We start from the raw sequence: 22,533 nt of genomic DNA, 5'->3' as shown, positions 1-22,533 counted from the left end.
ATTATTGTTCAAGTGTTGTGGCCTATGGGCCTCTTGTATTAAGAGGCTAGAAGAGCATAAAAGGTTTGTGCAGATTTAAAGTGATAAAAAGATCTTAATACATTAAAACAAAGCACAAAATATGGTAAAATTTTAAATGAACTTGCAGTGAAATCTAAATATTAAATCATTTTCTTTGTATTTTAAAATTTGTGGAGTATGTTGTACTGCAGCTTGGGTGAACTGTGTTTTTTAGGACATAGTTATATTGATGTTTACGTGAACCTTATGTTTTAGGACATAGTTATATTGATGTTTATGTGAACTTTGTTTTTAGGACATAGTTGTATTGATGTTTACGTGGACCTTATGTTTTAGGACATAGTTATATTGATGTTTATGTGGACCTTATGTTTTAGGACATAGTTATATTGATGTTTACGTGGACCTTATGTTTTAGGACATAGTTATATTGATGTGAACTTTGTTTTTTAGGACATAGGTATATTGATGTTTACTTGGACCTTATGTTTTAGGACATAGTTATATTGATGTTTACGTGAACCTTATGTTTTAGGACATAGTTATATTGCTGTTTACGTAGACCTTATGTTTTAGGACATAGTTATATTGATGTTTACGTTGACCTTATGTTTTAGGACATAGTTATATTGATGTTTACGTGAACTTTGTTTTTTAGGACATAGTTATATTGATGTTTACGTGGACCTTATGTTTTAGGACATAGTTATATTGATGTTTACGTGAACTTTGTTTTTTAGGACATAGTTACTGGTATATTGATGTTTACGTGGACCTTATGTTTTAGGACATAGTTATATTGATGTTTACGTGAACTTTGTTTTTTAGGACGTAGTTATATTGATGTTTACGTGAACTTTGTTTTTTAGGACATAGTTATATTGATGTTTATGTGGACCTTATGTTTTAGGACAAAGTTATATTGATGTTTATATGAACCTTATGTTTTAGGACATACATTTACATGTAGTTGTTCTGATGTTTTTGTAAACTCTGTGTTTTAGGACATAGTTATTCTGCGGTTCATCCCTGGGGGAGATGAAGAGAAGACTCATTATATAAACCTGTACTCCTACCTGAACAGTCGAGCCCGCTGTGGGGTGGTGGGAAACAAGGCTAAACACATCAAGGACTTCTACATCCTCCCCCTCGCCTCACACAGTCAGATCCCCTCCGTACTCACCCCGTTTGATGGCCCAGGTACAGTACGCTAAACTTAGGCATATAAAATCGCTAATAAATTTAAAGAAAAGAGTCAAAATTTCATTATGGCAAATGAGTTAGGACAAGAAAAATTTCATAGATAACTGAGAATTAGAGATGTTGTTATAATGCATGAAGAAAAAGTGGTAAGGCTTCACTCCCATATTTTCAAAGTATTTGAGGTAAGGAGTTCAAGATCCTGACACTCAGCTGTACTGTTGAAAAACAAGTTTAAAACATCATCAAGGTCATTCAGATGTGACAAACTTCTCTTCACACCTTTTATCCTGTTATCAGAAATTTTTGAATTAATTCATCATGTTCTCAAATGAATTGTTGACATTTTAAGCATTTTAAAGGGAGATATGTAGAAAGTATAATATATAAATATGGTAGGGGATGGTCAATTTAACAGCATATATCAAGCACTACTGAGCCAGGACTGAGCATAAACATAACCTGTATGGAAACTTTCATATGTAATGAAAAGATTTACTATATACAGGCAGGGTTCGACACTAACTGGACCGGCGGCCCGAGTCCACCAAAAAATTGGAAGGTCCACCAAATGTTCTGGACTAGGTGGACCATCGGTCCACTTAAAATTTAAACAATGTATTTTTTTTTTTAAAAAGTGAAATTCCAGGTTTTTTTTTTTTTAAATCGAAATTGGTAACTCAAATTATTAATTCCTCCATATCTGTATTTTACAAGAAATAAATATACATGTAAATAATGTTAGAGGTAATCAGGGAGACCTAGCATTATCAATAACATTGAGACGCAAGAACATTCAACGTAGACCTTGAATAAGAAGCATGAAAAAATCTGTGCCAAATTAGCCAGTCTCTCTTCTGTTTATGTAATGCACAGAAAGGTGTGAAAATTATACTGGACAACAGGAAATCGCTTCATGCCTGAACACACACTGTTGGAGATAATTAGAATTGATTGACAGCTGCATTTTCGCATTGTTTGTTTGGTTTTTTTTTAGATGTTCAAACGTGTAATTTACATTTTATGAACTATGATCTGCAGTTTCATTTTTCCCCTGATATATCACTTATTTGAATAAATGTAGAAAATAATTAATACACATATATGTACCTATGTCAGTTTTGCATCGCAGTAAAAAAAAGATCTAGCCATAGATACATGAAAAATTCATTTGTTTAATATTTGAACAGATTAATTAATAATTGGAATTTTAAATTTAATCTACCTTTGGAAGGGAAATAAATGCAGGTTTTCACCATTGTAACTTGATGATTATCAAAATATTTTTTGGGTTTGTGGATTTATACGTTTTTTTTTTTTTAAGTTTTACAATATTTCTGAAAAAAATCTGACTAGTCCCTAATTGAAATGATTCTGTTAAATGGTTAGATTTGTGCCTCATTAGTCTGACTGGAATCAGTATATATATATTAAAGTTAGTTTTAATTAATGCCTTGCATAATGATTCAATCATTAATTCAAACACTTATGAAGGTCCACCAATAATTTTTGACAAGTGGACCTGTGGTTCACCAGGGTAAAAAAGTTAGTGTCGAACCCTGATACAGGGTTATTTTCGCCCCTCTTTATTTTCGCCCTTTCACACTTGGAAACAATTTTGCCCTGTTTTAAATTCGCCCAGTCACAGTTTTGTTTAAGAAATTATATTGTATATTTTGAATTCGCCCCTTTTTAAATTCGCCCAAACAAGGTTGGGGCGAAAGGGGCGAAAATAAAACAGGGGCGAATATTTCCCTGTATACAGTATGTAGAGACATAAACAAAAGTCGGATCTTTTCAAGAACCACAGGACAATAAATTGACAGCCAAAGGTGTTTGCAAAGTTAGGTAAACTTGATTTAAAAAACAGCACAATAAGATCAAGGCTTTAAGCATGTACATATATATATTTAAACTGAAATGCATAATTATGCATGTACATGGAGATAATAGTTTAAAATTAATGTTTTCAGGATTGGAGGATAATCGTCCCCATATGTTACTGGCAATCATGGTCAAACAAAAGCAAAAACGTCACAGTGACCATGATCATCACCATGACAGCAAGAAATCCAAACACGATTACGAACATCATCGTAGTAAGAGCAGCAGCAGTAAATCTTACGTCCCTCCAAGCTCCAAAATCCCATCTAAAGGTACATATATACTGTACAGCAGTAAATCTTACGTCCCTCCAAGCTCCAAAGTCCCATCTAAAGGTACATATATACTGTACAGCAGTAAATCTTACGTCCCTCCAAGCTCCAAAGTTCCATCTAAAGGTACATATATACTGTACAGCAGTAAATCTTACGTCCCTCCAAGCTCCAAAATCCCATCTAAAGGTATGTATATACTGTACAGCAGTAAATCTTACGTCCCTCCAAGCTCCAAAATCCCATCTAAAGGTACGTATATACTGTACAGCAGTAAATCTTACGTCCCTCCAAGCTCCAAAGTTCCCTCTAAAGGTACGTATATACTGTACAGCATTAAATCTTACGTCCCTCCAAGCTCCAAAATCCCATCTAAAGGTACATATATACCGTACAGCAGTAAATCTTACGTCCCTCCAAGCTCCAAAACTCCATCTAAAGGTACATGTATACTGTACAGCAGTAAATCTTACGTCCCTCCAAGCTCCAAAGTTCCATCTAAAGGTACAGATGCTCTTTACAATGACATTAGGAAGATAGAAAAATTAAGCAGTAATTTTAGATTTAAGCCTACACAATAGATGACATATAGTACATTCAAATCAGTGCAAAAAATGAGCAGATATGAATAACCCATTTGTAAGGGATTTGTGTGAATTTCATCTACCGGTATGTTGAATTACATGTATCTTTATGTGTATTTTAATTTCAAGCAATGGTAGTATGAACAATCTGTTGGACATTTAATATAAAACGTTTACATATCAACAAACATAGCAGGAGATTAAGTTAGATTAAGTGCAGTTGGTAAAAAAATTATTTAAAAACTTTAAATAATTCAATTATATGTATGTCCATGAACATTTGATTACATCCCATTGATTTCAATAGGCATTTCAGGCTGGTTTAGGACATAAAACTTTTTTTTTTGCTATGTTCTGCCCTGATTTATCAGGGCATTAACATTTATGTTTGTCTTTTGACAAAATATACATGCATGTACCTGTGTTTGTAAATTGGATATGAAAAAATAGATGATAAATTTTTCATGTTTATGTAAGTAATAACAACACAGATTGCGCAAAAATTTATGCATGTCTTGTGGTGCAAGTAAGAAATGGTGAAGGGTATTCACAGCAACTTTATTATTTAACAGATTCCTCCAGATCTACTAACAAGTCTTATTATGATTCTTCATCATCTGAAACAAGCACCCCTAAGTCAGGGGGTGGCACCCCCAAAGTTCCCCCCAATGCTGGAACCTCTACGGAGAAAAGTGACCCAATCATAAAGGCCTATGGAAAAGGGGCAGGACTTGTAGATGATGATAATGGTAAATGGATGACACAAAAAATCACTGCTTCTTCTGTTGATAGATGATTTAAAACTTGTAAAATGGCTGAATATCTGGTTCTGATTTTCAGATCAAGACAGCAGGGCGTCTGCAGAGGATATTCCTTATGATCCGGAGGACGACTCCCAGCTCCCGTACAAGAAAGCCAAGGTAGACCGACAGGACAAGAAACCTCCGGAGAAGCCATCACCAACCTCTGTAACAGATCTTATAGCCAGGATTTCTAAGTGCAATACACCGGCGGAGTCCACCGCCCTCACTGTGGCAGCTCTCGCCACGCTCAAGTCCACGCAGGAAAAGAGACGATTTCTCCTGGACCTCACTTCTAAAGTTGAGGAACAGAAGAAACTGTTGGAGAAGAAGGAAGTGGCCAAATTAACGGCCAGAACTTTAGTGTCGGCAATTTACGCCATCAGTGCCGCTTCCAAAGCCTTGATTCCTGCCGCTAAAGCAGCAGCCAAAATAAAATCTCCAACTGTGTCGCAAACAGCAACATCTACCACAGAGTCTCCACAAGCAAGTACAGATTCTAAACCTGCTGCAGCAGTGGAGACGTCTAGCCAGGAACAAAGTGTAGTGTCTGAAAGCTCTGAAGCTACACAGACTCCTGATGTTATGAAGGAGACCAAGTCTGTATCATTCTCATCAGAAGTAACGGTGACACATGTGGCAGCAGCAGAGTATACTCCAGAGGAGATGGAGTCTGCTCAGGATGTGGACATGCGGATTGGCACACAGCCACCAGTATTAAGTAAACCCAGTGAAGAAAATAAAGCTAGTTCAGACATCAGTGTGACTCCACCAAGCTTCTATGTGGAAAATCATGTTTTATCAAAGCAAGAGACTCCTTCGTCAGAGGATGCTAGTAAATCTGTGAATCCTTCAGAAATGCCTGAGGCTCTGAAATCTTTGTTCTCAATTATTCCTGGTGCGAACTATAATTACATGAGCAATATCAAAGACAAAAGTGATGTGGGATCAAAGGAAACAGGCAAAGTGGAATCTTATTCCACATCTACTGGACAGACATCCACTTCACAGAAAGTGGAAGAAGAGGATCAGGTGGAGAAAAAGAACATGTTTAATGTGTCCCTTCTGGACTTTGATTATGGAGATTCAGACAGTGATGGAGAGGATTCTCCAAAAACTCCTAAAAAAGAACAAAAGACTCAAGAACAGGACACTCTCAGTGATTCAAAGGAAATGAAAGCCAAGAAGGAGGAATCAGATTCAGAATCAAAAGGTAGTTTTCATTTAAAAGCTACATGTACCTTGATTTTATTTATTTTTTTTAGCAATGTGGTTATTGAAAATGCATAATGTCAAATGTATGAATGATATTGAATGACAGAGTGTTTTTTTTCCAGACACTAAGGAAAGGGATAGAGAATTAATGCCACCTCCACCTTTGCCAGTGGGCCTGGTGAAGGACAATGGAGCACCACCCCCTCCAGAGTCAGATTTACCTCCTTTACCCCCAGAGCCTCCTCCCCCTCTCCCTGAACACGAGCCAGAGGAGGAAATCCAAGAGGACAATAAAAAGAAGAAAAAGAAAGCTCCAAAGCCCCCTCCAGAAATCGTTCTTACTCCCGTCAACCCAGTTGGCAAAGCTATATTGCAAGCTACTTATCAGAAACTGGAACATGAGAAAATTCACCAAATGAATGTTCCCCCGCCTCCCTTGCCCCCTCTGTCCCTTGCCCCAACAGGTGTTCCCCCTCCTACAGGTGTGCCTCCTCCTACAGGTGTGCCCCCTCCTACAGGTGTGCCCCCTCCTATGGGATTACCCCCTCCCACTGGAGTCCCTCCCCCTAATATACCCCCAATGTCATCCAATGCTTCAAACATGCCAGGACCATCACCACCAATTATGCCAGTTTCAGGGCCTCCACCTCCATTTTTGCCTACTTCAGGGCCACAGCCAGGATTGCCTCTGTTATCTGGGCCCCCTCCTCCTATATCTGGTCCACCCATTTCTTGTCCCACACAGACTATGGCCTTGCCTGGACCTTCACAGTCTGGGATGCCTCCCCTTGGGCCTCCTCCCATGCCACCCAATTCCATGCCCTTACCTATGCCTTTGGGTGGAGGTCCAGAGGGGCCACCACCAATTCAGGGTGGTCCCCATATGTCACCCATGGAGGACCGTCACAGACCATACAGACAGCACACAGAAAAAGGTTAGTCAGATCTCCAAATGTAAATCAACCAAACATTGTTTTTGCAAATATTTTACTAGATAATGTGTAGGAATTATCTGCTAATTGTTGATAATTTTGTGGTATTGGCATGATCTGTTGATTAAGTTGATATATGAGCCTGCTGTAACACCTATCTCTCCTGTGTAGGATATGCTGGTAAGCCCCAGTGGGAGGATACAAGCTTGGTGGATGAGGCCTTGACCTTACCGTTAGAGGACCAGGATTTTAGAGATAGGGACTTCAGGTAACCACACAAAAGTCCCCTGAAATATATGTAGAGATTTTTTCTTTGAGAATTTTCACTTTTTCTACAGTGTATTTCAAAAATGGGATATTTGTCTTAATTTTTCTTTTACTGGTCATTTTTCTATTGCTATTTCTCGTATATGATTTAGAAGATAGTGGCTAAGTTAACAAATAATCTGATATCTGTGCATGTTACATCAGAATCAGTAACATGCTGATTCACCCATCCTACACATAGTAAAACTGTCAAGGTAAACAAAAGTTGAGATCTTAACTTAGTTAACATGATTAATTGAATCATTAAGTGCATTATGAAGATTTGTTTGCACACACCCTTGTAGTTATGAAATTCCATATTTAAAAAATAATGATTCATTGTTTATATTTACATTTTTTATCTCTCTGCCCTGACTGCAAATACGAATTCTATTTCGAAATTCGTGTATTATCTTTCATGTAATTTCTGTTAATGGAAGAGCCAAAGTAAAAGCTTCAGGTCAATGTGTGCATGATATATTTTTCATTTATGATGTTCCTCTTCTTCAGTGTTCAACGCTTGTGACTCAAAATAACATATGTTTTGAATGCCATAGATTTCCACACACTTTATATGCAAAATGCGTGGATTTTATATTTTTAAAGTATTAAATTCAAAATATTATTTGAAATCATTTACACTTGGTTTCATTAGAAAATTTTCTTTCTTAATATTATTTTGAAGACATGGGGAAGATGTGGATGAAAGAAAACAACCTTGGAAAGGTCAGAGACAAAAGTTCCCGCCCCCCTGGGCACAGGATGTGGACCACAGACACAATCAGGACACAGGCCCCCCACCTTCTCTGGGGTCCGAGGACAGGGATTTCAGACATTACCCCCATGGTGGGGACCTCGACTACAGATCTAGAGACTATCCCAAGGACGATAGGCGGGATGATAGGGTGGAGTATGAGGAAGACCAAGACTACAGGGCACAAGAGAGAGGGCATCATAGGCGGCGGAAAAAACGACGACACAGCCCAGAGCATTCGTTGTACAAAAAATCCCGACATCACGACAGAGACAAGCATTATCACAGGCATGAGGACAAAGATGATCGGGGGAAGAAGGAGGAGAAAAGTTCTCAACAGAAAAAGGAAACTGAATTACCCAAGCCTGTGCCTCCACCAGGGGTGGTTCCTACAAGTGATCCTCCACCTGGAGGGAAATCGGGACACTCCTCCCACAGGGGCCCCCCTCCCCGGATACAGCCCGCCCCGCCAGGGGTGGATGACTGGGAGTAATTGTCACACTTATATATCTATCATGTCTCAAGCTTATTGTTGTTCTTTAATTGTTGTGATTCAGCCATGTGAACAACTGTGAAGATAGTATTATATATTATATTCCTAACTTAAGTTTTTGGAATAAGATGGTAAAGTATCATCATTATTGGTATATTTTTCATAATTTACTTGCTTACTGCAAGTTATGTAAAACAATTGAAGAAAACATATTTACATGTCCAAAGGAAGGATTGGAAGTGTTGTACCTGAATGAAAATTTTGTTTAATAATTAAAAAAATTATGGAGGATTCTGATTTTGAAATTGCATTGTAGACTAATAACAGTCTACATGGCTATGTATATGAACAATTAATTTCTTTCTCTGTTATTGAAATGATGTTATTTTTAAGATGTTAGATACAATCATGAAATTAATATCACAATGTATTTTTGTGTCCTAATTTTTATCACTTGTTAAATGGCATTATCAGTTCAAACGTTTATATATATACCCACAGCATAGAAAAACAGGAAATTACAGAAGCTAAATGATACTCAAGAAAGAAAAATCATAGCACATTGTTGACTCTGGAATAAAATTTAAACTTCCCCATTTTATTTTTAAAATCTAGAAAATGAAGGTGTACATCAAATTGCAAGGTGGTTCTGAAAAGCGTTAAATAATCTTGCAGCAATTTACCCTGTAATTTCTTTGGTTAATAACTATAACAAGTTGATTCTTTATAGAAAGAATTCATATTTATGCTTAACTTTTAGCTCATCAGAGCTGAAGGTCTTAGTCTTGTTCATAAGTCAGATTATCTGTCTGTGCATTGCCTGTAGATTTTTCTTCTTATTTAACTCCTTCACAATCAATTTTTAACCAATTTAGGCTCAGGTCCTAGGATATAGGAGTTCAGGATTTTCAAATGAGAGGTCTTACCCCTAATCAAGAGAAGGTTGTAAAACAATAGGATAATAGAGTACTGGGGGTTAAAAAAATGAAGAGAAGACTTAATTATAGTATCAAATCTGCAGTGCTGTAAGAATTCCCATGAATTGTAGATTCTTTTCAAAGCTTAGGCTAGGTAGAGGTCCAAATTTAAGTTAAAAAAATACATGAAGTTTTCATATTTTAATAAAAATTACATGTTAGTAAAACAGCAATCATCAAATTCTGATTTTCCAAACATCCTTTTGAAATGTTTCTTCCAATTGTACTCATCTGAGCACATGGACGCAGGACTACAGTAGATGTTCAGAATTTAGTTGTAAAGATTGATTTCACATTGAATGTTTCCTACTCAGCCAGTATGTGTAATTTCATTGACCAAGATATCAATGTCTTGCAATCTGACTATAAAAGTTAATATATATCCAAAGACTTTTATTGCCATTGTTATTATTTACAAAATGTTCATTTGGTAGATGTAAATATTTATATTTCATATGGCAGTTCAATTTTATGCTGCTTACGACTGTGACTTAATGCATTAATAATGTTTATTCCAACAAAAAAAGACCTATATATATCGTATTTCCTCCAAGTTTAATATGGCATTTTAGACACTATTAAGACTTTTCAGTGTTCACTTCTATTTTAATGAATTAGATATAAGAGAATTTATCATGTGTAAGGACTTGCATCCTTTGCATTTATATCATTTTTCATGTATACTGATGTACTCAATATGAGTTTTAAGCTTTGTTTTTCATTTGACTGTTGATGAATTTGTTTCATTGGATAGAGTACTTGTTGAAATGTTTTAGTTGCGATGATTGGGTTTTGAACATACCTTGTACATGGTAAATAAAGGAATTGAAAACCAGTTTTTGTTTTTTTTCACCTTATTACTATTATAATATTTAGGACTACAAAAGGGTTTAAAGCTTGCTGAATCCCTTGCAAACCAGAAACAAGAGATCCATGGACCATACTGTTCTTTACCCGATTTTCAGCCATTTATCTATTGCGACCCCACCCTACCCCCAGGGGTCATGATTTGGACAATTTCAAATAAACATTACCCCAGGGTGCTTCTACATAAGTTTCAGCTCTTCTGGCCCAGTGGTTCTTGAGAAGAAGATTCTTAAAGATTTATTCCATATATATCAATGTCAAACATGGATTCCCTATTATAGCCCCATCCTAACCCTGGGGGTAATGATTTTAACAATTTAGAATGTACACTATGTGGAACACTTCCAAGTTACAGCTTTTCTAAGAGTGGTTCTTGAGAAGAAACGGAGATTACGAACAGTATTGAAGATCAAAAGTCCATAAAACAATACAAATTAGGAGCAGAGCAAACACGGATCTCCAAAAACATCAGAGGTGGGATCAGGTGTCATGGAGATGAGCATCCCCTGCTGACCGGTCACATCCACTGTGTGCTACTTGTCATGATCGGGAAATAATGGGAAAAAAATCATCATCTGTATGCAGGTGATGAAGGTATATTGCTGCTTAACAAGGGAAGTTGGCAATTGTAAGTTAAAATCGTCACGTTTTTCATAGAGCTTAGTTGTTAGATTACCGTTAACGTCTTTTTCAAGTAAAGTATCCAAGTATGAAACAGATGTGTCAGACTACGTGCTATCTATAAAAGCTCACCGAGATAATCGTATCGACATAAGAATGGGAGCTACCATTGTTAATTGACAATACGTCGTCGATATTTCTAAATGTCGAGTTGAATGCCACAGGAAGTGTTTTTCTTTTCCCGTATAAGGTTTTGAATAAATTCTGCTTCATATGAATACAAAAATAGGTCTGCTAATAATAATAAATTGCTACCCATGGGAATTCCAATAGACTGTTGGAAGATCTGGTATCCAAAAACCACATAGATATTGTCATTCAAAAACTCGAGCATCGTTTTGATGTCAACTTCAGAGTACTTGTGTACAATCCGAAGATTTTTTAACAAAAATATTTTGCGAATGACCAATGGCAATGTAATTAAATTAACGACCTAACGATTGTCAAATTTTTCATCAGTCTCACGATGCTTTTGGGAGATTTGCCAAGAAAATAAGTTGTTAACGTTTATCAACCGTATTCTAAACTTATAACTACATGTCAGAGGTATGAAAAACTGACAAAGTCACTGCTCATATCGCTTTTGAAGCAAAATGAAAAATCCTTAATTTTAACGTAAATCTTTTTTTATTTTAATTTTAGAGTTCGTGCTCGACAAGTGCATAATTGCGGCAAATGGTACAAATATAGAATAAAGTCAATTAAATAAAATATATGTCTAAAATTCCTTTGATATGTTTCAGCATTCATGAAAATTATGAGCAATGTATATAGCATGACGCTTTTAATTTCTTGCTATTAAAACATCAATTAAGAAATGTCACATCTTACTGTAATTTTTAAAAGTGGAACAAGAATAAAATTAAGACAAAACAAAATTTGATTTCTAAATAAACTATCAATTTTTTTCTCCTAAATTGTTACTGCTTTTGTCTTTAGTCGTAAAAATAGGCATAGGACAGGGGAAATATTTCAACTTGACACTTTTAATTTCTTTCTGATTTAAATCGAAGATAATTATGAAATTTCATTAGGTCAAGTCAAACAATTTTCGATACCTATCTAGAAGTATCATGGCTTTAGTTAATTTCCTAAGGATCACAACCGAGCCAAAGTTTCAAGTAGGTCAGTGTGTTATATATCTACAAGTGTCTAAAATGATTTTCGAATCGTTTTTGTAATGCATACCTTCAACAATGACTTCCTGTTATTTGATACGTTTCCCTTTGCCGGTGCACAAGCGCTCTTTTCCTACATGTACTTGATATTTAGCTGCAGAACTGGTGCTCTCTGCTTGAGAAAATTCGGACAGATAAAGCTGTCCGAATTTTCTCAAGCAGAGAGCTACAGTTCTGCAGCTAACTTGAATTCAGTATATTAAACTAATGAAAATTTTTACGAAAGTATATCACTGTGTATGATTGAATATTTCCATTTCTAATTTTTTTCTCTCTGATAACTCTATGAAAGTTAGCGGAGTTGATTTCTTGATAATTCCGACGGAATGTATATTAGGCAGGTCGATAGGTCAGGAGCTGAGGAGGCCTAATATGCATGCAAATCTCGTACGCATCTGTCTCTGTGTCTTACGCTAAGGAGGCCAAATATGCATATAAATCTCGTGCGGCTGCCTTTGTGTTTGACGTCAGTGGCCGAGGACTATTGAAATTGGCATGGGAGTCCTCGTGTAATTTAAATCTATGTCGACATTTTTAAAATCTATATCTACAATTTAATTTCACAATAAATGGAAACGATAGAGGGAAACATGGGATAATTTATGCATAACGGACTTCGCCCGTTATGCAAATTATTCCATTTTTCCCACTATCGTTGATGCCCTGGCATACTATACTAACTAGACAGTGATTCCTTAATCAATTGACTGTATATTGTTTGACGTCCCTTTCGAAAATTTTTTCACTCATATGGAGAAGCAACCATTTACTCGGCTCTCAGGGCCATTGAGCAGGGACGGATAATTTACGTGCCAGCACCTCCTGCGACACAAGACCTTGGTTCATATTCGAACCCCCGAGGTAAGAATCAACTTCTTGCTTCGCGACTCTAGAGCAGACGCTCTAACCACTGCGCCACACGGACGACCGAAACTAGGAGATAAAACAGTAACCGCTCACCTTGGTCAACTGTTGTTAATACATTTTTGGGAGTCATAACACGCTCACACATGTAGCTATAATGAAACGTAATATGGAGATAACAAACTAGTTCAAAAGTTCATTCAAACAATACAATTCAGGAGCGGAACAAAGACGGGTTTCTGAGACACTGGAGGCGGGATGAGGTGCCACAGAGGACTAAGCATCACATGCCGAATGGTCACACCCGTCGTGTGCCCCTTATCATGATTGGGAAATAACGGGAAAATCCGTCGACAATTCAGAGTGTAAATACTTTAAAATCACATACCCGGTATTTTCGTGGGGGCAAATTTTCGAGGTTTGAGAGAAAAAATATTTATATGTGGGAATTTGACTTCGTGGTTGGAGAAGTGTTGAGTATACATGTAGTAATGCATATGAAATTGTACATTTCATGGTGGTCATGAAATTAGTGATTTCAGAGTAATGGTCTAAAAGTAGTTTAAAAAATGTCCATCAGTATTTGACATAATCCTGTTGATGATAAATTGTATTTTTCTTCTCCTGCACCTTCTTCTTTCATTAATGTGCTTGGCACCAATGTTGGGCATCATCGCATATTTGCTGATAAAGTCATTGTTTCGGCTATAGAACTTGCAAATGATTTTGATGAGATTTTTGATATTCTTGTTTCATAAACATTTTTGTTAGTAATTTACCTCGAGTAAGAAATTATTCTTACGCAGATCTTGTTCTTGATTATCGAATGCACTGACTGAGAGTTATAAACCAATGCAGGTTATAAGGATAGGTTGTTGAAATAAGTTACTTAAAAGACAATTGACTATCAAAAAACTGAAGCCATCACAATCATCACAAAACTTTGTTGTTAGTTTACTATTAACGTCATTTTCTAGAACTAGTATATTATCTTTATACTTTGTATGGTTTTGTTTGGCATATATCCAAGTTTATTATGGATATCTTAATAATTTGAAAAAATATAAAGTCATATTATCGATTCTTGATATCGTTACATGTACCAAAAGACAATAGAGACAAATATTCATCATGTACAAAATCAATCAAAATAGTTGCTTTGATTTCTGAAAAAGAAAATGTATTCTGGATACAGTGTGAATGTAAACACAAAATATGAATTAATTTGGATAAAGAAATTCAAAAGCATAAGGCTTTATGTCGAAAATACAGTATGAAGTATATACTTACAGCTCAAACTAATAAAAAATAACTATCTTGAATAAAACGAGTCATCACTTTATCCAGTAGATATTTTGGATTTCTTAACGCAACAAAAAAAAAACTTAAAAGAAATCCTCTACATATGCTAAGTATACGTGTAGTAGTTAAAATAAAAAAAAAAAAGACAAATCAAATGTATAATCAACATGTAATAAAAACACAAAAATATGTTTGTATAATTTATAATCTGAATATAGCACTGATAAAATCAGGACAAAACATGTACTGATTAAAAAATATCGAAAAAAGTAAAACAAGAAAACAATTAAAAAAGTATATGCATTATTAAAAAAGAAATCTTACGCTGGAGGCTAATTGATACAGAAATCTAAAAATTAAACTTAACATTAATATTTAAGTAAATTGGATTAAAAAATAAAACAGACTTGTCTTTTGTATTTAACAAGCCTTGATTTATCGATTTTCACTTCAAATTGCTAACCAATCAATCAACGTAAAACAATATACCTGTAGAATATCAATTTCATCACGCTGTCTTACATGGGTTGAAAAAAAGTCAAATCTCTCCATATTTTAAGAAAAAAGTGACAAATTATCTTTCATATAAATGAAAAAATATTTATGTATAAACTGATAAAATAAACTGCAAGGCTATAAGCCAAAAAACATAAACCAGTAGAAAGATGCATTAAATCGTACACCTATTGAAATAAAGATGTTGACTTAAAATGTAAATCATAAAATGTATAAATTTATAAAAAGAAAACTATTTAGAACGAATAACATTTTTTTTCAAAGACAGTTTTATTTTATTAAGTAACAACTAGAATTTTTTTTATTTTTGCACCCCTTGATTTGCGATAAATACCGACTTCAATGTTGAAAATGTTCTTAACCTTAAATTCCTCTCACATTTTCCAAATGTGGGTGGACAACTTTTTCATGCAAAACATTTCTCTTCATTTCCTGCAAAAGAAAATCGATTTTTTACGTAATTTTATTTAACTTCCTGTAAATAAGATTTGTATTTCATACAACAGATCTACTGAAGCCACTGAAACTGATCACATTATATTCATATATCTGATATCATTTCATGAGATGTTAATTTCATAGTAGGCATTTGAAAACAAAAAACAAAAGAAAAACAACTTTGTAGTGTATGAAATTGTATTCTGGGATTTTGTATATGATGCGTATATTTCTTAGAATGTTTATTAGACAAAGATCCCTCCTACCTTGTGCTCTCCTGATTTGTGAAATCATCAAATCAAGGCTTACTTTTTCATTAATAGTAAACAAAGATGTCAACGCCTTATCCGTCATAATTTAACAATGCAGTTGGTTAGAAAATATGATTTGTTGTGAAAAACAGAAAGCTTAAGATCTCTCCACATTATAAATCACAAAATTGAGGTATTGCGAATTTAAGAGAAATTTTCTTCATGATGTTGTCATCAAAGAGACAATGCTGATTTTATTTGTCAAATCTTTAAAAAGTTTCTTTATACTTCTATTTAATACGAGATCGAATTTCGACAATACAATCTATAAGTTGTTCACACATTTTTTAGTACTTAATTATTTTCTTTTATTTGAGCAGCTTTTTGCATAGAATATTTTGTTCTTCTGAAACTTGAATAGTCTAAGATATACATACAGTTATTTTTGTTGTTTCTTTTTTAAAAAAAAAAAGATAGGCAAAAAGCCCAAAACTGTGTTTAGATAAATAGAGGGGAAGGAGAGATCAATTTCAATTCTCATGAAATTTTCTGTAATGCCTAACAAAAAATATCCAAGTTAACTATAGGTTACTGTAATAAAAAAAGTATACTAAAGTATTCAAATATTTAATATAACATGTGGAGAAAAAGAACACCATGTAAGCTCGTCCTTTCAACAATAAAAACCTGGAGCAGAGCAAACAGGGACTTTCAGAGGCTGGGCCAGATACTATGGATAAGTAGCCCCCCGCCCTCCGTCAAACCTGTCATGATCTGGTAAACAGAAAAATCCGTAGAAATTACAGTGTGTAAGTAATGGCATAACAATTGGTATGAAAAACGACATCAGCATTTGTCCTAAGGATAAATTGTGTTTGCTGATACGGTCATTGTATCGACCATAGCACTTCTGAAATGATGACTTCAATCAAGACAGTAAAGATTGTTGTTTCACCAACTTTTTGTCCATACTTGTCTCGTTTTAAAAATTGTTCGTACGTGTGTAGTGACTTCAGAATTGCGTATAAAATAAAATGGGAGACAAATACTCCATGTGCTTGTGATAAGGATATATTATTGTCAGAATATGAAAAGTTGACGATAGAAAAGTTTCTCATCACTTCTTAATAATAGTTTTTATTTATTTTTATATATACATAAAAACGATACCTAGGCTATATTTCAGAGTAGCGTTTCTTAGTAAATCAAAGTATCAAAGTATTCGCTATAATTAAGTGGTCAGTTAAAGATTTCAATATTATAGCTATATTATTTATTGCTAGAGTCCTTCGAATAACTTTGGTGCAAACGTCAGGTATCATAAAAATCTGACGAGTTTTTAAATTTCCTGTCTAAGCTTGTTTGTTTAATGTAATTAGATAAAATTAATCTAAGCAATTAGGTCTAACATTGTTTAGAAAAACCTGAAAAGTCGTTGTGACGTAAATAAACCTGTAAAGTGTTAATGATTAGAAATTAAGAATTTGATAGATGTAGATGCACTGTTTATAAATAATCACAAAACACGTGTAGGTCCACGTTTAACTAACTTAACTAACTTAAGTTTCACTAAATTTAATTCAGTGATACAGAAAAAGTAGTGGATAAAAGACGGATACCCTAATATTATAAAAATGACACTTTCCATTTTTTTCTGTTCGAAACCTAAAAATCTTAATAAATATAGGATATACAGAAAGGTTTGGAGATGAGAGATAGGTGCCCGAAGAATAAGGGACCAATGGACGGACATTACCATCTCTATATAATCATCTCTTTTCGACTTCAATTTACATAACATAACAATGGCACTATTGTCCTTTCTGACATATTTTTTTCAAAATGCAGACTTCATTTGAAAAATAAAATATATCAGAAAAGACACTATGAAAAGGTAAACCCTTAAGATACTCGTATAAACTGACCCCTTCTATATTATATGTAATATGGATTTAAAAAAAATTTCAAAGGACTTTCCAATTCTTATATACAGTATGTTATAGAAATTTTATCTTTCATTTTTCATGAGTATATAATTGAGTGAGTTTTTTTTTTTTTTTTTTTTTTTGTAAAACAGGATATTTTTATTACCGATATAAAATGTAAACGGAAGTTTGTAGAAATTTTGTTTTGTGATTGTTAATGAAATAAAGTTAAGCCCTTCCTTCCTATAAGTGTTTGGCCATGAACTTACCGATGCTTCTAACAAAATAATAAACATTGCTACACATGTTCAATACATGTTCTGTCAGAAGGTAGCTCCCGTGTGAATTACTTTTAATTTTCACTTTATTACTCTGAATATCACAAAGAATTTCTGCCTTGAATTATTACTCCCACTCTCTCTCCCTTAAAATTCAATCCTAAAAATTGAATCACATGCATTTCTTAAATAGTCATTGCATGACAATTGAAGATGAAGATTTTAATTTTTCATTCATGTATTCATAAAAAAAAAATGGATTTAGAGTGATACAAGTAAAGATTGTTGAAGAAGGTACATGTTAAGGTAGACATATCAACATCTTAGAAAGTTTACAATTTCTTTTAATTCCGGAAATTTAATATTTGCATCATTTCTGATTAATATAGGTCCAGAAATATGCATCCAATTTTTATTTATATCATCTTTCCTTAAGTACTCGTACACACGTATGAATGTCAACGTCTTTTCGGTAACCCCCCGTTCACACAGAGCTGCGACTCTACGGCGATCATCCCGATCAAGCCACGATCTGAAATTATATTAGATCGGGGCAAATCGCAGCCGATCGGCGTCTAAATAGAGCAATTTGGCAAATTATGGTCTTCGTTACGACCGTACTGCGATGTCCCTTCGTCAAACGCGCTGCTAACACGCTTCTACTACGATGTTACGCAGACCGTTGCGGACAAGCGGCCGTGTTTACTGCGTGTACGCTACGCTGCCACTAAGACATTGAGGACCATACTACGATGCTACACAGACCTAGATGACTGTCCTGCGATGTCGCTACGGTGGTGCCGATCATATTACGTTTGCATTACGCTTCTAGTACGATTTTGGCGATGATGTAAATATATCTTGCGACCGCAGATTTTTGTAATACGATTTTAGCGATGATGCATATCTTGCGACCGCAGTTTGTTTTGGGCCTTTACCACATGGTTTAAGGGCAATTTCAATTAAAACTGTAATAAGATGTGAAAATGCTCAATTGTAAATGACCATCAAGTATAGTGTCCCCCTTTATATATAGTTTACAGATGATGATTGGTCAAAGCGCTATATTAACAAACTCCTCTCTGATAGGTCGTGATATGATCGGCGTGAGGTCATAGTAGGTCTTCGTAGGATCTTCAGGAACGTAGAGAGATCGTAGTGAGAGTGTGGTACAAACGTAGAGGGAGCGTTGTATAAGCGTGCTTGGTAAGTTCCTACGCTCTCACGGCGCTTTTATTACGATCATGAAGATCTCTCTCCGATGCTTCCGCGCTGCTTGTACGATTACGGCACTTCTACTACGCTCTTTTTACGACTTCACCCCGATTCTTGTTGGCCACGATCCCGCTCCGCTTGTTTTGAACATGTTTAAAATAAGCGTGGTGAGAGGGTAGAGCTCTCCGATCATGAAGACCCTACTACGATCATACTACGCTTATGACGACCCCACGACGTTTCCTGCGATTTGTCACGATCGGCAACGCTTTTGGACACGCTTTGATCGTAGTAGAAGCGGCGTCTATGTGTGAACGGGGGGTTATCTTTCATTTGTTACTTGCTTTATATTTGTTTATTTATTCACTATAATGAACTTCATATCTCTGTAATGTAAAATGCAAACAGAATAAAAAGAAAATGACAGACTGTGGCATCTTCAGAATTTATGAAAATAGTGCAGAAAACATTCAGCAATAAAAAAAAATGGATAAAAGGGCGTAAATTTGAGATTCCCAGAAATTCCTGAGCCTGGATTACTTGCCTAGGAGAATTAAGCACTACCCTACTGAAATGTCTAACCACTCTCTCCTAATGTTTTTATCAGATAGGAAGAACATTCCGTTGTCAAATCTGTAACAGTAAATAAACCAACTATTATTCGCGACATCTTTTATTCGCTATCTTTCAATTTGAAATAATCTGCGACGTACGATTAAGTTTCGTGACTGGGAAAAATTTATTTACAAAAGTGGTCCGCGACGAGTAATATTGCCGAATTAAAGTAGGTCATGGAAATTTCTAGCACGCGAATTAAAGTTGGTTTACAGTATTAAAAAATCCTAGTAAATGATATGAAAAACGACATCCTAAATGCAACCCTTTGATAAATATTTGTTTTACAAGGTCGTTAAGTAGACCATAGAATTCCGGAAATTTTGACTTTGAATGAAGTTGTTGAAATTCCTGTAACTTTATTAATGTTTCATTAGATTACCTTGGTTTAAAAATTGGTCGTAATCATAGAAGGCTGTTAAGTATTGACTAGGTTGGAAAACCAACACACCCTATGCAGATGATAGAGGAATATTCTATAATTATGAAAAAAGGACTTTGAGGATGGAAAAAGTGAAGTAATTTCATGGTTTATAAAATAAATTAAAATAAAACGTCTAAAAATGCAGGATACATGTAGCTACACAGAAGTTCGATTTTTTTTAAAACTTTCATGGACTTATCCATAAAAATACATATACATCGTATTTTTATTTCTTCAAAAGATATAAATTTACGTAATCTATCAATAAATAAACTACATGTATCTCGAACACAGGATTTCAAATTACGTTACCCGTTTAAAAAATGCATAAGTTAATTAGCAATGCTTGGTCATATTATCGTGATATTCTTGCGGGATATTGAATTCAAATTAAAAAAAAATAAATTGAAGAAAGTTATATATGATATATGGATTTTATATGCATGTACAAAACATGGTCTGAAGAAGCATTTGGTGGGGGGTACAATTTCAGTTGGAAGGGACAACCAATGAAAAAAATGCATTGAAATGAATAAAGTTGAAAAACAAAAAGTCGGTTCATTTTAGGTTTTCTATCGTTTATTTTATTGGCAAATATTTTTTTGCGGAGAGGGGGGGTCATTGTTCTGACTGTCCTGATATAGTCCAACGGCTACTGAGTAGTTCTATCTCTAAAAACCGTTAATCGTTAAATATTCTTCAGTTTTTAGCCAAAATATTTACTGTCGTCAGTTTCACTTTAGACTTAAGACGTGTGTATACTTGTCTTAAGATTTTGATAGATCTTAAGATTATCATAAGATATGATAGTTTTTTGAAACGGCTATGGTGCAATCTTAAGATAATTTTCGATCTTAAGACAGATCTTAATCATAAGACAGTTTTGTGAAACTGGCCCCAGCTGAATTTTAATTCCTGTTACATACATGTACAAACAACGTTTACTTTCCAAGTAAAGGTATGGACAAACACGTCTTACATACCCTCTCTGCAAGAAGAACTGCATTTCGGATGTAATATGATAAAACTTTCAGCAATGCAAAAAGTATTAACTTAAGGTAATTGTGTAGTAGTTAAATCTTAGATTATTTCATGAGACTGTAATTGCATTGCTCATTAGAAAACTTCACAGTGTATGATATTGATTTTCTTTATATAGTTAGTATTTCTTAGAATGGAAGGAAGTGCTCTTCTACCAAACTGCTGTAATTTATGTAATCACTGAACCAAAAAATGTTCATTATTCAATAACAGTAAATAAAAATGTCAACGCCTTATCCGTCATCTTTGCAATGTAGTAGGTAAAAACATGATTTGCGGTGAAATACAGTATTCTTATAATATCTCCACATTATAAATTACAAAAAATGTATTAAAGAGAAAATATAATCATAAAATTGTCGATGACAGTAATCATGAATTTGTTTGTGAAATCTGGTCATGTAAAATGAGTTATTATACACAAGATAATGGATTTCTAAAATTTCGTTTGTTTATTACTTCTGACTCTACGGATTGTATTCTTATCTGTTTTGTATATTTTAAATGCATTGCAACTTGGGCATCATTTAAAAAAATATACGATATATTTTTCTTCAAAAATTTGAAGCATTGTCCAAAATATGAATACAATTTTGATTCCTACCTTTCCTTTTCAAATTATTTAAGCGAATTATGTGAGATAAAATTCATGGTTTAACAAATAGAAATTAAAGATCTCAGTGTAAATTTTAACACTTTTTAGACCCATGAAATATATGGAGCTGACGAATAGTATTCAAGCTAAAAGGTACATTAAACAACTCAAAACAGGAGCAGAGCAAACAAGGCCCTCCAAACATCAGAGGTGGGATCAGGTGCCATAGAGGAGTACAAAGTATCCTTGCCGGTCACATCCGCAGTCCATTCCTTGGAAATAACAGAAAATTCCGTCGACATTTCATTGTGCATATAATGGACTAACAAATAGTATAAAAATCGTCTGTCAGCATTTGACTTAATGATAAATTGTATTTGCAGACAAAGTCATTGTATCAACCATAGAACTTATGACAAGAAACATAGGTTACACTGAATTTGCTTAAAATATGCGGATTTTTAAAATAATAACACGGATTTTTAAAAATCCTTAGTTATTCATGTCCATTAATTTATTTACATGTATGTATGCTAATAAAAAATCATCCAAAATGAGAACAAAGTTAATTACATTGTAAGACTTAAAAATGCGTACTTTTATCAATGATAACTGCAGTAGAACCTCTCTGTTTTGTTAATTTGATCGAGAACTGTAATAAAATTTTAAAATAATAAAGGACAAGATAGGGTAAGACCAGTCTTTGGCCCCCGATTTTGGGTGTCTTTCAGAATGATCCAACAGTTTATCCATAAAAACCTGTTGGCACCCCTGCCACAAAATATGTATTGGTTCTTAGATTTAGAATATACAGAGGTCACAGTGAGGTCAGGAAATACTAGTAGGCCAATTTTCGAAATTTCTCATTTTTATGCAAGTTTTCATCGATTTTACAACAAATTTTG

General features: G+C 34.5%; 2 protein-coding genes across 3 annotated transcripts in view; one reads left to right on the top strand and one right to left on the bottom strand.

Moving 5' to 3' along the window:
• LOC134240150 (death-inducer obliterator 1-like) overlaps positions 1–10,274 on the top strand; it is a 44,480-nt gene extending 34,206 nt beyond the window's left edge. The window contains 7 exon segments of the mRNA XM_062722250.1: positions 1,026–1,221; positions 3,195–3,377; positions 4,534–4,710; positions 4,802–5,974; positions 6,099–6,911; positions 7,080–7,176; positions 7,900–10,274. Coding sequence (XP_062578234.1) covers positions 1,026–1,221; positions 3,195–3,377; positions 4,534–4,710; positions 4,802–5,974; positions 6,099–6,911; positions 7,080–7,176; positions 7,900–8,461 — 3,201 coding nt within the window. The 3' untranslated portion in view covers positions 8,462–10,274.
• The window catches only part of LOC134240152 (interleukin enhancer-binding factor 3 homolog), a 141,954-nt gene that overhangs the window by 55,586 nt on the left and 63,835 nt on the right, over positions 1–22,533 (bottom strand). The gene's annotated exons all lie outside the window — the stretch shown is intronic.

The sequence above is a fragment of the Saccostrea cucullata genome, unplaced genomic scaffold (assembly GCF_032062105.1).
Source record: "Saccostrea cucullata isolate Sc308-1 unplaced genomic scaffold, CSIRO_AGI_Scuc_v1 ctg74, whole genome shotgun sequence".
Classification (NCBI taxonomy): domain Eukaryota; kingdom Metazoa; phylum Mollusca; class Bivalvia; order Ostreida; family Ostreidae; genus Saccostrea; species Saccostrea cuccullata.
This window is presented reverse-complemented; position numbering and strand designations above follow the sequence as displayed.